The sequence below is a fragment of the Mastigoproctus giganteus genome, chromosome 3, assembly GCF_048544385.1.
Source record: "Mastigoproctus giganteus isolate SK-2022 chromosome 3, ASM4854438v1, whole genome shotgun sequence".
Lineage (NCBI taxonomy): Eukaryota > Metazoa > Arthropoda > Arachnida > Uropygi > Thelyphonidae > Mastigoproctus > Mastigoproctus giganteus.
In genome coordinates, this window is record NC_143577.1 from 241,044,072 (window position 1) to 241,057,743 (window position 13,672).

The 13,672-nt window shown below is 37.6% G+C and overlaps 1 protein-coding gene across 3 annotated transcripts in view; it reads right to left on the minus strand.

Annotated features, from left to right (window-relative positions):
• LOC150088952 (uncharacterized) overlaps positions 1-13,672 on the minus strand; it is a 112,859-nt gene that overhangs the window by 43,463 nt on the left and 55,724 nt on the right. For 2 of the 3 annotated variants that reach the window (XM_090370964.1, XM_090370962.1), the window contains exon 8: positions 12,586-13,069. In XM_090370964.1, the coding sequence (XP_090227090.1) occupies positions 12,586-13,069 (484 nt within the window). The remainder of the gene's footprint in view (positions 1-12,585; positions 13,070-13,672) is intronic. The other variant, XM_090370963.1, reaches the window with a different exon arrangement.

Genomic DNA, 13,672 nt, shown 5'->3' on the forward strand with positions numbered 1-13,672 from the left:
TTCGATAGCATTAGCTTTGTATAGTATAGTGCATAATATAATATTGTCAGTTAATCAGTAGATCTATTAATCTTGTTAAACTTCATTGTCAATTAAATTGTACTTTTAACTATATATATATATAACGACTTAGAGTACAAACGTAACAAATAATTAATACATACTTGATACGGAAGTTATATAAAGGGAACTCGTAGATAACACTCGATACTGAAAAATAAATATAGCGTTATAACTGTGTTAAGATACAAGTTTAAGGTTTTTAATTTTGTTCTTGAATTGTACTTTTATTGACATTTAAATCGAAATCATGACCCTGACCAGAGCAGCAAAGCAAAAGGCTCAAGCTAATGGGAGTGCTGTGACTCAGGGGAGAACTGAGGGGGGCAGTTGCCCTCTGAATCACAGCCTTTTAAGATGCACTGTTTGCTTGATGTTTGCGGAGCAATCGGGTACGGGACATGATACTGCCATGGGGGATGTCTTTGTGTGCGCACAATGCAAGGAGTGCAAGGAAATTAGGCGACAACTCGGCGTTGTTATGGGCCTATATGAGACCTTGAAGGACAGGGTGGATGCCCTCGAAGGAAATAAATTGAGGGGCCCATCATGCTCTCAGCTGCCCACATCAACGCCAGAGCTTGCACTTGGTCATCTTGCAACACAGAGGCAGCCCCCAAGGCAGAATGCGCTGGTCCCACAGGAACTAGTAGTTGTTGGTGACTCTATTGTCAGGGAAACGGGGAACATGCTTTGTAAAAAGGATAGGTGGAACAGGACCAGGGTATGTCTGCCAGGGGCAAAGGTTGATGACGTTGTAGAGCAGATATCATCTTTTAAGGGCACAAAAGGTGATATAGTTGTACACGTTGGCACTAATGATATTAAGAGTAGGAGACCAGCGGAATTACTTAACAAGTACAGGTCACTGTTGAAAAAAAGCCGTGAAGTAGGGTTGAATTTGAAAGTGTCTGCAATTCTGCCCAGACACGATAGGAGGGAGTATATGATGAGAGCCTTGTCGATCAATTCAGCCCTGGAAAGATTGTGCAAGGCTCAAGGGGTAGAATTTTTTTCAGCCTGGAATGTACTTGTTAACAGGAGAGATTGCTTCTACAGGGATGGGATACACTTAAATAGAAAGGGTGCAAGAATATTTGCTGATGCTATCGAGGCAGTGTTAGGTGGGTCGGAAAACTGCTAGCTTGGGGGGAGACAAAGACTAATGGGTTAACAGTAGCCACTGGCAGAGGTGAAAGAGATTCTTGCACTGCTTCTATTGGAATGAGCAGAAGCCTGAAAAACAAGATGCAGGATATTTCAGAGACTGCTGGAAGTCATTACGGTACAAGTAAACACATGGGTTGTGTTAGGGTAGCTAAGAATAGAAACAGGTGCATGTATACTTGCGTGTACACCAATGCTAGGAGTTTAGTAAATAAATTTGATGAATTTGAGGTACTGCTCAAAACATCAAAGGCAGATATTGTTGGGATATCAGAGACGTGGTGTCACACAGATATAAGGAATGCAGAACTGGAATTTGGGGAGTACAATGTGTATAGAAAGGATAGACAGGACAGGAGGGGAGGAGGGGTTATGCTATTAGTTAAAAAACACATAAAATCCAAGGAAGTGAAGCCAGTCGACATTGATGGACAGGGCAGTGTCGAGTCAGTTTGGTGTGACATAAGCATAGGTAAATCAAAATTGAGAGTAGGAGTGTGCTATAGGCCTAATGACTCTGATGAGTATAATAAGATACTGTACAGGGAAATAGAATGGGCCAGTAAATCAGAGAGTCTTATAATGGGGGATTTTAATTTCCCAGATATTGACTGGAATTTGTGGGTTGGTCACTCACACACTAGCAAGGCTTTTGTGGATTTATTGGATGATTGTTTTCTACACCAGCATGTTCGGGAGGCAACTAGAGGGAGTAATACTCTTGATCTGATTATCAGTAGTGATTCTTCATGCATTAGGAATCTGCAGATAAAGGAACCACTGGGTGGCAGTGATCACAGTGTGCTGAAGTGGGATTTACTCAAGGAGGTAACTACCATCAGAGGTAAAGGGAAGGGTTTTTGCTTTCGTAAAGGCGACTATGATGGTCTGAGACAGTATTTAAATTCTATACAGTGGGACCAACTGATGCTGTTACCAACAGCAAATTCAAAATGGGAAGCATTCAAGGAACTAATCTTGGAAGCTACCAGGCTTTACATACCAACCAAGAAATATTGTTCAAGGTTCAGGCCTAAATGGTTGTCAGATGAACTAATGAGACATATGGCAGAGAAGAAAAATGCATGGGATACATACAAATTAATGGGTGACATGGAAGCCTATGATAGATATAAGTTGGTCTGTAACCAAGTCACAAAGGAGATTAGGCAGGCAAAGGCAGATTATGAGAAATCCTTGGCAAAGGATGCAAAGAAAAACAGAAAAGAGTTCTTTACCTATTTAAACTCAAGAAGGAAAGGGATGAATCAGATTGGTCCACTGGATGTTGATGGTTCAATAGTTGAGGATCCAGCTCAGGTGGCTAACAATCTAAACGAGTATTTTGCATCTACATTCACACATGAGGAGTTATTCAGGAAGGGGAATGTCGTAGGTGAAGTAAACATTGGCAGTGAGCTAGATGATTTTCTAATAACTGAGAGGAAAGTGGAGGAGAAATTGTTGAGGATAAACATAAAAAAGGCACCCGGGGTGGATGGGATCTATCCAGTTATATTAAAGGAGGCAGCAAAGGAAGTAAGCAAACCCCTAGCCATAATTATGAGAGCTTCTTTGGACTCAGGGGAGGTACCCACGGACTGGAGATGTGCAAATGTAACCCCAATTCACAAAGGAGGATCAAAGGCTGACACAAGTAATTATAGACCTGTTAGTTTAACTTCGGTTCCAGGAAAATTAATGGAGACACTGGTTAAAGAAGCACTGCAGGATCATCTGGACAAGAATTCAGTTATAGCTCAGACACAGCATGGTTTTGTTAAGGGCAGGTCTTGTCTGACCAATTTGATTGGATACTATGATGTAGTCACAAAAGAACTGGATGCAGGGAATAACTTTGATATTATATATTTGGATCTTAGAAAGGCTTTTGATACTGTTGCGCATGGAAGACTGCTGCACAAATTGGAGAAGTGCGGCATTGGAGGCAAACTGCTGCTATGGATAAAGGGATGGTTGAGTGGCAGAAGACAGAGAGTGGTAATCAATGGACACTGCTCAACGTGGACTAATGTTATTAGTGGAGTTCCTCAGGGTTCAGTGTTGGGTCCATTGTTGTTTTCTGTATTTATAAATGATATTGATGATGGTGTATCAGGCTTAATGTCCAAGTTTGCAGACGATACCAAGGTTGGCAGGGTTGTTAAGGACACTACTGATACTATGCTGCTGCAACAGGATCTGGAAAGGTTGAGCAGATGGGCTGAGAGGTGGCAAATGAAGTTTAACATTGACAAATGTAAAGTACTACATATGGGAAACAGTAACCCCAGATCACCGTATCAACTCTGTGGGACTACGCTGACAGTGGTAGAGAATGAAAAGGACCTGGGGGTAATTGTGCAGGCAGATATGAAGTTCTCTGAGCAGTGCAGACGAGCTGCAAGAGTAGCTCATGGTGTCTTGTCAATGATATACAGGAATTTTTCTAGCAGGGACAGGGATGTGATTATTCCCTTGTATAAGGCATTGGTCAGGCCACACCTTGAGTACTGTATACAGGTCTGGAGGCCTCATTTCAAGAAGGATGTAGAGCTGCTGGAACGAGTACAGAGAAGGGCAACAAGATTAGTGAATGGAACAAAGGGTTGCTCTTACGAAGAAAGGCTTAAGTTTTGCAAATTACAGAGCCTGGAGACTAGGCATCGGCGAGGTGATCTGATAGAGGTGTATAAGGCTTTGAATGGCTTGAGCATGCTCAATGCCGATGGGATTCTTCCTCTGGCTCAGAATAATCACCTGAGAGGGCATAAATTCAAATTGAGGAAGGACGGATGTCGGATAGATGTGCGGAAATTTTCCTTTAGCCAGCGGGCAGTTGGTTTGTGGAATAGACTCCCATCGCTTGTTGTTGAAGTTGATAGCCTAAACAAATTTAAGGCTCAGCTGGACAGGTATTTCGAACGAACGGAGGGGTGAAATGGGAGTAGTGGTTGGTTTTTTTTTTTTTTTTGTTTTTTTTTGGCTGATGCTGAATAAGCTTGCTTTCTTGCATCATATGCCTCTACTAATGCTAATGCTAATGCTAAACCCCCACAAACCATAAGTTCTCCAGGATCTCAACTATGAGGCCAGGCATCTACAAACTCAGAGTATTCAAGTAAAAAAATTTAATGCTTTTCTTCTAAATTATTTTTATTATTCCAATAAAAAATTTTCTTATTTTCTGAACTGGAATCTATCACAGCAACTCGAAGAAACTTGGGATGTTATTTCTAGTCTTGCTTCTTTTCTTTGCTTTTAGGTCCATCCAATCTTCCTTCCCCAAGTTTTTTCAAGTAGTGAAGTGAGAAAGGTATTTAAAAAGTTCAATATCTAATTTCAGGGCCAGTCCTGCATAGATTTTAACTTGGAGAGTTCCTTTCTTGTTGGTAATGCCTTTTTTTTTAGCAGGCTAAATTTTTTTCAGTCAGCATGATTTTATATATATATATATATATATTTTTTTTTTTACTTTGTTTTCTATTTTATTTATCCCAATTTCCTTTGAGTTACTGTAACAGATTCCAGGACAGTGTTTATAAAAGGAGGTTTTCATTCATTATGTGTGGGATGGTTTTAGTATTATTTGTTATTTTATCTTTTTGTTATGGTAGTATTTAAATTGGCGTTATATGTTTTTGATGTGAAAATATCTTTGGCGGTACATACTAAATTTTCGGTTTGGTTTTGGTTTTTATGGCACATGGGTGACTAAGGTCATGGATTTGCCAAGTCCACTACTACATTTTCGGACTGAAGTAAAACCAATTGGTAATGAAAATACAAGACGGAAATGATGCAAATGATGTCACTTCCTATATGACGCTAATTCAGTCATTAACAGTGATTCAGCAGAGTAAGTAGTAGGTGTGTGCATAAAACATTACATTGTTCATAACTTCAGTTCTAACTGTTTGATTTAAAAAATTTACATCATTTTGATTTTCTTCAAAGATGTTTTCACATAAAATAAAACATCTTTCTTGCATACAGGGTACACACAGTTTTTTAATTAGAATTAAATTTAATGACCTTGATTCTAGCTTGATTAATTGATAATACTTTGCTAATGACAGTGGATCTTGCAAACATGTGGAAATTTAGCTCAAATGTGTTAACCCCTATAGTCAAAACTTTATTTCCATGTTTTTGGGAAACAATAAAAGTGGCAACAAAGTTAATTAGAAGGATGGTGGCATGAAGAAGATGATCCTATAATTGTACCAGCAGCAATCAAAAGACATTTACAACTGAGATATAAAAATTAAGTACAAAAATTTACTAAAACAGTGATAGAAATTAATTTGAGGATTAACTATTACAGTCAGCAAGCAAATAAATCTTGCTTTAATTTGACTCACCCTTGTATAATTCAGCCACTGACTAAAAGCATGAGCTTTGTATTCTAGCTTAATTTGCTTATTGGAGGCTTGAAGTGATGGAATCTATGTTTAGTCTCCAGAGATAAGTTCCGGTCAACCCTTCCCCATCTCTTCCATCATGCAGTATGACTGATGTCTTTTTAGGTTATGATGAATACCATGGCGATATCCAAACTTCCTTACATTTCAAATGTGATAGTGCCCTGGCTCTAAAACGGTGTTTGCAGGCCAGCTGCTAGTTAGTACACCAGACCGAACCTATTGGTAACTCTTTAGGAGGCTTTCGGAACAACTAGTGTATAATCTTGCTACCTCTACTCTGCCAGATAGTGACTGGAGGGAGTCCGAGTAATGTGTATGCAGGGGAAGGGACATTGCTGAAGCCACGTTATGTCAAGGATTTGGGTATATTCTTACCATGAGTATGCCATAACCAAAAATTTCATTACTTCACACAGCATGCTGCCCCCCCAAACTTTTTCTTACTATTGAATACACCATGAATTGTCAAACTAATAGAGCAAGCTTATCTGCAAAAATATCTAAGCCTCCCAAATATTCTAGTTCATTTCACAAATATACGTGGTCTCAGTTCTAATCTCAATGATGTCCATTTCTGCTTACAGTCTGTCAAACCCCATGTACTTTTTCTGACAGAATCTCAGTTATCGGTTGATTCAACCTATGGTCATCTCAAATTATTGCCCAAATTATTTGCTGCATGATCCTTTTGCCTCAAAGGTGGTACTTGTACATATGTCCATTCCGATATTCCCTATCAGAGACCTGGTAATTTGGAATCTCCTCTGGCTTAAAATCTCTCTACCTCATTCCGTCAAATTCATCTGTTGTCTCTACCGTTCTCCCAACTCCACTAATCACTTGGAATTAGGGCTTACAATACCGATTTTTTGGTACTAATTTAAAAAATAATTATCCATGATTTATTCACATAAGGGTTATAAAATCGACAACAATAAATCATTAATACTGAATTTGCAGTATTAATGATTTATTAATAATGCAAATTAATAAGTCATTAATACTGATTTGTTATAAACAGTAAAAATGCAACGGAAACCTGAAAACGTCACGAAACTGTAAGACGATAAAATCTTACAAATATATTTCCTTAGATATTTTTGTTTTTCCTTAAGTGCTTTACTTCCACACACACTATACTCGCTAAGAGAAATATTTCCATTAGTGTTAGTAGGCCTGGTAGTGCAATTAAGGAATATGGTGAACAATGGTATAGCAGGTGCGGAAGTTTTAAAGTTAAAAGCTTCTGAACAATAGTTTAATCGCTCTATTACACTGCTACTTGAGGATGCAACACTTAGTGCATTTTGGGAAAGGGTGTGGAGGGAAAGGTATGGAGCAGTTCAAAGGTATTGTGAACAGGCGATCTTGAGGTAAAAGATGAAAGCATTCCGTTGTGTGGGGAAAATATTCTGTTTTTCCCACCAAAGGAAGAAGAGTGAGTTTAAAGAATAACACCGTGATTGGGTCAGGTTTAAATTAGATAGGGGGAGATACGTAAATGTGTGCAAATCCCTCTGGGGTTTGCACATAAGTTTGCCTATAAAAAAGTAGTACGGGGGCGATTGTAACTTGCAATCAATTCAATAAATGAGCAGGAAATAAATAAGGTGCTCGCACCAAAAGAGGAGTTTGTGGTTGTTGTTCGGAGGGGTTGCAGATTTCCAGTGGTAGTTCTGGGAGTGTCCAGCTATATAATGAAGGGTTCCGCTGAGCATGTTCCTGTGCTAGAAGTTAATCCAGAAGTTTAATAACGAGCCAGTCAGATAGTGCCCTGGCTTCTACTACTGCTGTGGTAATTTCCTTCAGTATTAATAGAGAAACGTTCTCGAAATCCTGAAATAAGACGGTACTGGAAGAGCTAGACAGCAGAGATGCAGAGTTCAACTGAGAGAGAGAGAGAGAGAGAGAGATCACCACACTCCATGGAAGGAACCCGCACAAAGGAATCCCATCGTGAAAGAGAAGGAAGGTAAGTCCTGTGAACTGTGTTGTTTTAGAAATGCTACGTAAATAAAGTGGGAGATTATTTTAGAGTATGGTTGAAGTTAAAGAAACACGAGAAATAAGGAAATGTTTACTTTTGAGTTGGTTTATTGGTTGAAGTTGTAAAGAAAATTGATATTGCTAAATTAAGAGAGATTACATGGAATTGTTAGCATTAAGTTAGCGACTTATGAATTGCTGTTGTGAAGAGAATTGATATTGGTAATTAAGAGAAATACGAGGAAGTGATTAAGATTGCATTAGTTTAGTGTTTGAAGCTGTAGAGAGAGTCGAGATTGTTAATTGAGAGAAATTGTAATGAAATGATAGCATGTATTAACAGATTAAATGAGAAAAATGAATAATTAGATGTAAATGAACACCAGTTATGTATTGTAAATAGATTTGCATTTTTGTTTTATATTTGTGTCATTGCTCTCGAGAAACTGACGGCTCACATATAATATATATATATATACGATATATAATACATATACTCGTGTGTGTGTGGGGGGGGGGGGAATCCCTCAGCTCCTGGAAATTCTCATTTTTTAATGCGGTCAAGTAGCTTGTGGGGAGCTGCTGTACGAAAATCATAACAATGGCCACTGACAGCAATACTATGGTACAGAAAAATAAAAAGTAATAAATAAATAACCCCCTATCCCCACAACTTGGTTTCCTTACGAAGCTTAACCATAAGATCCTTTCTTTCGTTAATGCATATATAGTGCCATAAAAAGCCAAAAAGTTTTATTATTTTTGATAAAAAGGAAATAAGATTTTTTGAAGATGAGGGAATGGGGGGGGGGGAGTAAACTGCAACTGGTCTACGACTATCTCAGAACAAAGCACCAACCAGCACGGAATCCAAATGGACGTTTTCTGCCGCTAATTAAATATGTAACAGAATTAGATCCAGTTTAAACGATAACACTATTGAGTTTCTTTAGAGCTCACTTTATTTGGACAGGTAGTGTGGATGCTTTTTTTTTGTTTTTAAAATAACTGTATGTTTAATAATATTTGCTACAATATTTATTATTGTAATAAAAGTTTGATTTAAAACATGAATTCAAGTAATTACTTGTTTTTTCCTTACTTTATTGCACCTAATTGTCATCAAAATTTATTGCGAAAAGTGTTTTTTTTTTGGAATACCGGTATCCCGGTTTCATAAATTAAAAATACCGGTATTAGGATTTTGACCGGTATTGTGAGCCCTACTTGGAACTCTCTGACTTCCTCTCTTTGCAACTTGACTTTCTCCAGTCCAACTTTCCTAATAGTGAGGGAATTTTCCTTGGTGATTTTAATGTTCACTCCAGCTGGCTTCTGTTTTCTAGTCACACAGACCCACCTTGTCAAGATTCTAAGGCTTTTGCAGTTACTAATGACCTTGCACAGATTGTTCATTTACCTACAAGAATACTGGACAATCCTAACCATACAGCCAAATTGGTGATTGTCTCTTCTAAAATGGAGCCTTTATCTCATGGCTATTCCCAACCTTGTGTTGTTTGATTACAAGAATGCAAAATAGGATGACAAGATTTCTTTTCCTTGGTCGGATTACTGTTTCAAAACTTCTGATGTCAACGTTTGCTCAGATCGTGTCAGCGAAATTATTCTTGTAGGGATGAAATCCTTTATTCCACACTCCACTTTAAAATCTCGTCCATTATCTACACTTTGGTTTTCCAATAAATGTGCTAAGGCAGTTCAAGAGAAGAACGTTGCATATCGTAATTGGCTTGTTTCCAATTCTTCAGTTTCATTTTCTGCCTACACCAAAGCTTGCAACAATTGTAATGCAGTTATTAATCAGTCCAAAATAGATTTTGAACAGGCTAAGAGTAGAAAACTTGCTTCTTGCCCTAATGGTAGCCAAGCATTCTGGTCTCTTGCCACAGCTATTAGCTGCAACTTTTGCCCATCTCTGCTCCCACATCTGTCAAAACCAGATGGTTCTGTTGTCACTTCAGCTAAGGATAAAGCTGACCTGCTAGCATCCAATTTTTCTTCCAATTCATGTATTAACAATCTTGGTAAAACACCTCCTACCATTCCCAACACGCTCCATTCAATGCCTCCTGTGGTTTTCCATCAAAAAGACATCAGAAGGATTTTGACAAATCTTGATGCTAAACATTTCTCCACTTGTTCTCAAAACCTGTGCTCCTGGGCTTACTCCTGTTCTTTGCCACCTTTTTTCACTTTCTTATTCCAAAGGTGTTTTTCCTTCTGCTTGAAAATTTTGTCATATCCAGCCAGTTCGTAAAAAGGGTGACAAATCACTCCCATCCAATTATCGTCCCATTGCAATTACTTCTACTCTTTCTACAGTAATGGAGTAATCAATTAACCGCCAACTCTTAAACTATCTAGAAATCTTCCATCTGTTCAACGATCGCCAGTATGGATTCTGTAAGTGTCAATCCAATGGTGATGTGCTGGCTTATGTTACCCATTTATGGACAAATTCAATGGAAAAGTTTGGTGAAACTCAAGCAGTTGCTCTTGACATCTCAAGGACTTTCAATCATGTTTGGCATAAAGGTCTTTTAAACAAGCTTCCATCTTATGGTTTTCCAACTGTTTTTTTGTATTTTTGTAATTGGTTATCCAGTTTTCTCTCTGACTGCTCACTGAGGGTGATGATAGATGGCTCTCTGTCTTCTAACTTCTCCACTAATGCTAGTGTCCCCCAAGCTTCAGTTCTTTCCCCCTCTCTTTTCCTCTTGTATATTAATGACCTTCCATTGACCGGAAATCCTATCCATAGTTTTGCCGATGATAGCACATTGTATTCCACTTTCCAGCTTGAGAAACTTTGCCCTACTCAATCAGCTTCAACTTTTCTAATATCTGCTACCAATTCCTTAAATGCCAATCTCCAGGTAATTCTCCAGTGGGACAAAGGCAACTTAGTTGATTTCAATCCTTCTAAAACTCAGTCCTGTCTTATATCTCCCAAAAAGGATTCTTCTGCTCCTATGCTTAACTTTGGTGACACTCTGATTTCTAGGAAAGATGATATATCTCTTTTAGGGATTATCCTGACTTCTATCTCCCTTGGCACAGGCACATTACAAATATTGCTTCCTCTGCATCTAAACAACTTGGTTTTCACTTTCACTCTTGGCGTTACAGGCATTTGGAGGGAATGGTGTGATTTTTTTTTTTTTTTTGGCTGATGCTGCATAAGCTCATACACTTGCTTTCTTGCATCACACATGTCACTACTACTACTACTACTACTACTACTACTTTTCTTCCAAACAGCTGTTCACTCTGTACAAATCGCAAATCTGCCCTACGATGAAATATTTTTCCACAGCAGGGGTGGTGCCCCCAAAACCTCTCTCAGGCTTCTAGATTCCATTCAGAAGAGGGCAGTTAGGTTAATTAATGACTCATCTCTAACAGAGTCTCTCCACTCACTGTCTCATAGATGTACTGTTTCTCCTGTATGCCTTTTCTACAGATACTTCCATGGGCGCTGTTCTTCTGAACTGGCTTCTATAATTCCTGCTCTCTCCTTCAAAACAGTCCGAACACGTGTCACCACCAGCCAACACCCATTTACTATCCAATTCCAAACCCACAGAACCAACTTTTCATCTTCCTCGCTTATTCATTCAACTGCCGTTTTTGGAACCACCTTCCTTCATACGTATTTCCTGAAAATTAGTCTACAGAAGTTCAAGTCTAATGTCAATATCTTCTTTCATCTTCTCAACCTCCAACCCATGCACAGAACCAAGTATTATAGGTTCTAATACCTGTCGTGTTTGGGGTTTCATAAAAATAAAATAATAATAATGCAGCTTGACTCTATGTGCATGTACTTTATATCTGCAAATTACCATCAAACCCTTCGATACCTCACACTACTTTAATTTAAGAAATATGCAAACAAGGACAAGTGGCCTGTCCTCCTTTGATTCCAATATTTTTAAAGCCCAGCTAAGCTTCTGATTCAAGACCAACAAAAAACTTTTCAAACCTTTTTTCTTCAAAAGATTTCCTTCCCATTTCACCTTTTATCCAGTTCTTCTACTCTCTCAGTTGGGTCTAAGAGGTAAAATGGAAAAGTAAAAAAGATAGCAACACACCTCTCTCTCTTACCCTCAGATTTCTATGGTAGTTTGGGAGAATAAAATGTAGAATTCAGTAAAGCTAAAAACAGTATAGGAAAGATTAACAGTTTTTCACTTGGAAATGTGAGAGTGTGAATACCATTCTTCCAATAAAATAATTGGTTTATTTATAATATCCCTTTGTGTGATTCTCAGCAAAAATCCATCCGCTTGCTTTCAGCTTGAATTTGGTAGGTTTCTTATCTAAGAAAACTGTATGATTTAGCTCAGGGATGCATCCTGTCTCATAATAATGAGCCACCTGTTCAGAAATGTCAGATTTAATGTGAACCATGAAACTATTTAAGGTACTTTGATCTTTCTGTAATCTGGAGTTTAAGGATGTTCTTATACTAACAATATAAATGCAATCACACCCTGGACTGAATCTGATAGCATATAAAACATTGGTGGCTTGCTTTAGATCATCTGATATAGAAATGTTCCTGATTTTAAGAAAAAATAAAAAAGGAAACACTTACTAGGATTTTTACAGAAAGATTATCAAGAAAAGATAGAGAGAAACAATGATAGAGTCTTGGGCAGACAGGATGCAAGAAAGGTATATTGCATTTCACACATGGCAGAAATTTACCACTGAGAACACAATCAGAATGCAGCTCCGGAGATATTATTTCATATTTAGGTATTTTAAAAAAATTAAACTAACACAGCATTTTTCTACTGCATACATGATCCACCCATGCTATATATATAAAATATATATAATCAGGAAATGATTACACTTGCCTTGTACTTAAAGAAGTAATTGCATAATGAACAATAACACTTAGTTTACTTACCTTCTAATGTGTGTTCCAAACCTTCTAATGTGTGTTTACAACCTTCTAATGTGTGTTCCCAATGTGCAAATTGCTCATCACAATTTCCATATGTTTTGCGTTTTCCATGAAGTGGACAACTAGAATATTCAGCTGAATTTTCAGATGAAATGGAATTACATCTGCACATATCTTTGAAATCTTCAATACTTAAATCATCATCAAAATCACTTTCATTATCTAATTCTTGAACATTAACAAACTGTTTAAATAAATTTTGTATATTAGCAACTTCTAACATTTGGGGTAGTTTTTCCTTCCAGTATTCTGAAATATAATGTTCAAATGGAAAAGGTACAAAATCACTTTGCATCCAAGTAGGTAAAGGTCTCCAATAATTTGTTTCCATTCTATCTTCAGGTAAGTCTGGAACTTCTAACCACCTCTGGAGATAGGTACACATAGCTCCTCCAAAATTCAGATATACTGGCATCATAAAACACACCTACAACAAATACACCATTTTTTATAAAATATAGACATTATTATGAGAAAAAAATAATAATATTTGGTAATGTGAAATGCATAACAATACTTATTTTTTAAAACAGGAAGGAACAATTCACTTATAATCAATCTACATGACAATAAATGAATGCTTAGTCAGCCAACAAACAGGAAAACAGGTGGTGAAATTAAATCATGCTCACAGATGTTGGCAGTAAGGCTAGTTGAAAAAAATTAAATGCTCAACTTCCTGTAAAAAGATTTGATGGATGCTAGCATGAGAAAAAGCTGTGAGTAACTACATGGTTGACAGCTGACAACTTGCTACTATACAAGGTGAATTAATAAAAAGCAACAGAGATGACCAATTTTTATAATGATAGAATTCTGCAGGAAGCTGTAAATGATATTCCAATTAACCTACAAATGTTGCTGAAGTTGGCAACTGTTTAATGTATGATATTTTCTTCTCGTACTTTCAACTGGTCTTTCCTCAAACAAACAATCAGCTTTCTATGGCTAGTTAAAGAATCAATTTTTTTCAATCTTCCTTGTTTCCACACAACAAATTTGATCTATTTATATCAGTTTTCTAGACTTG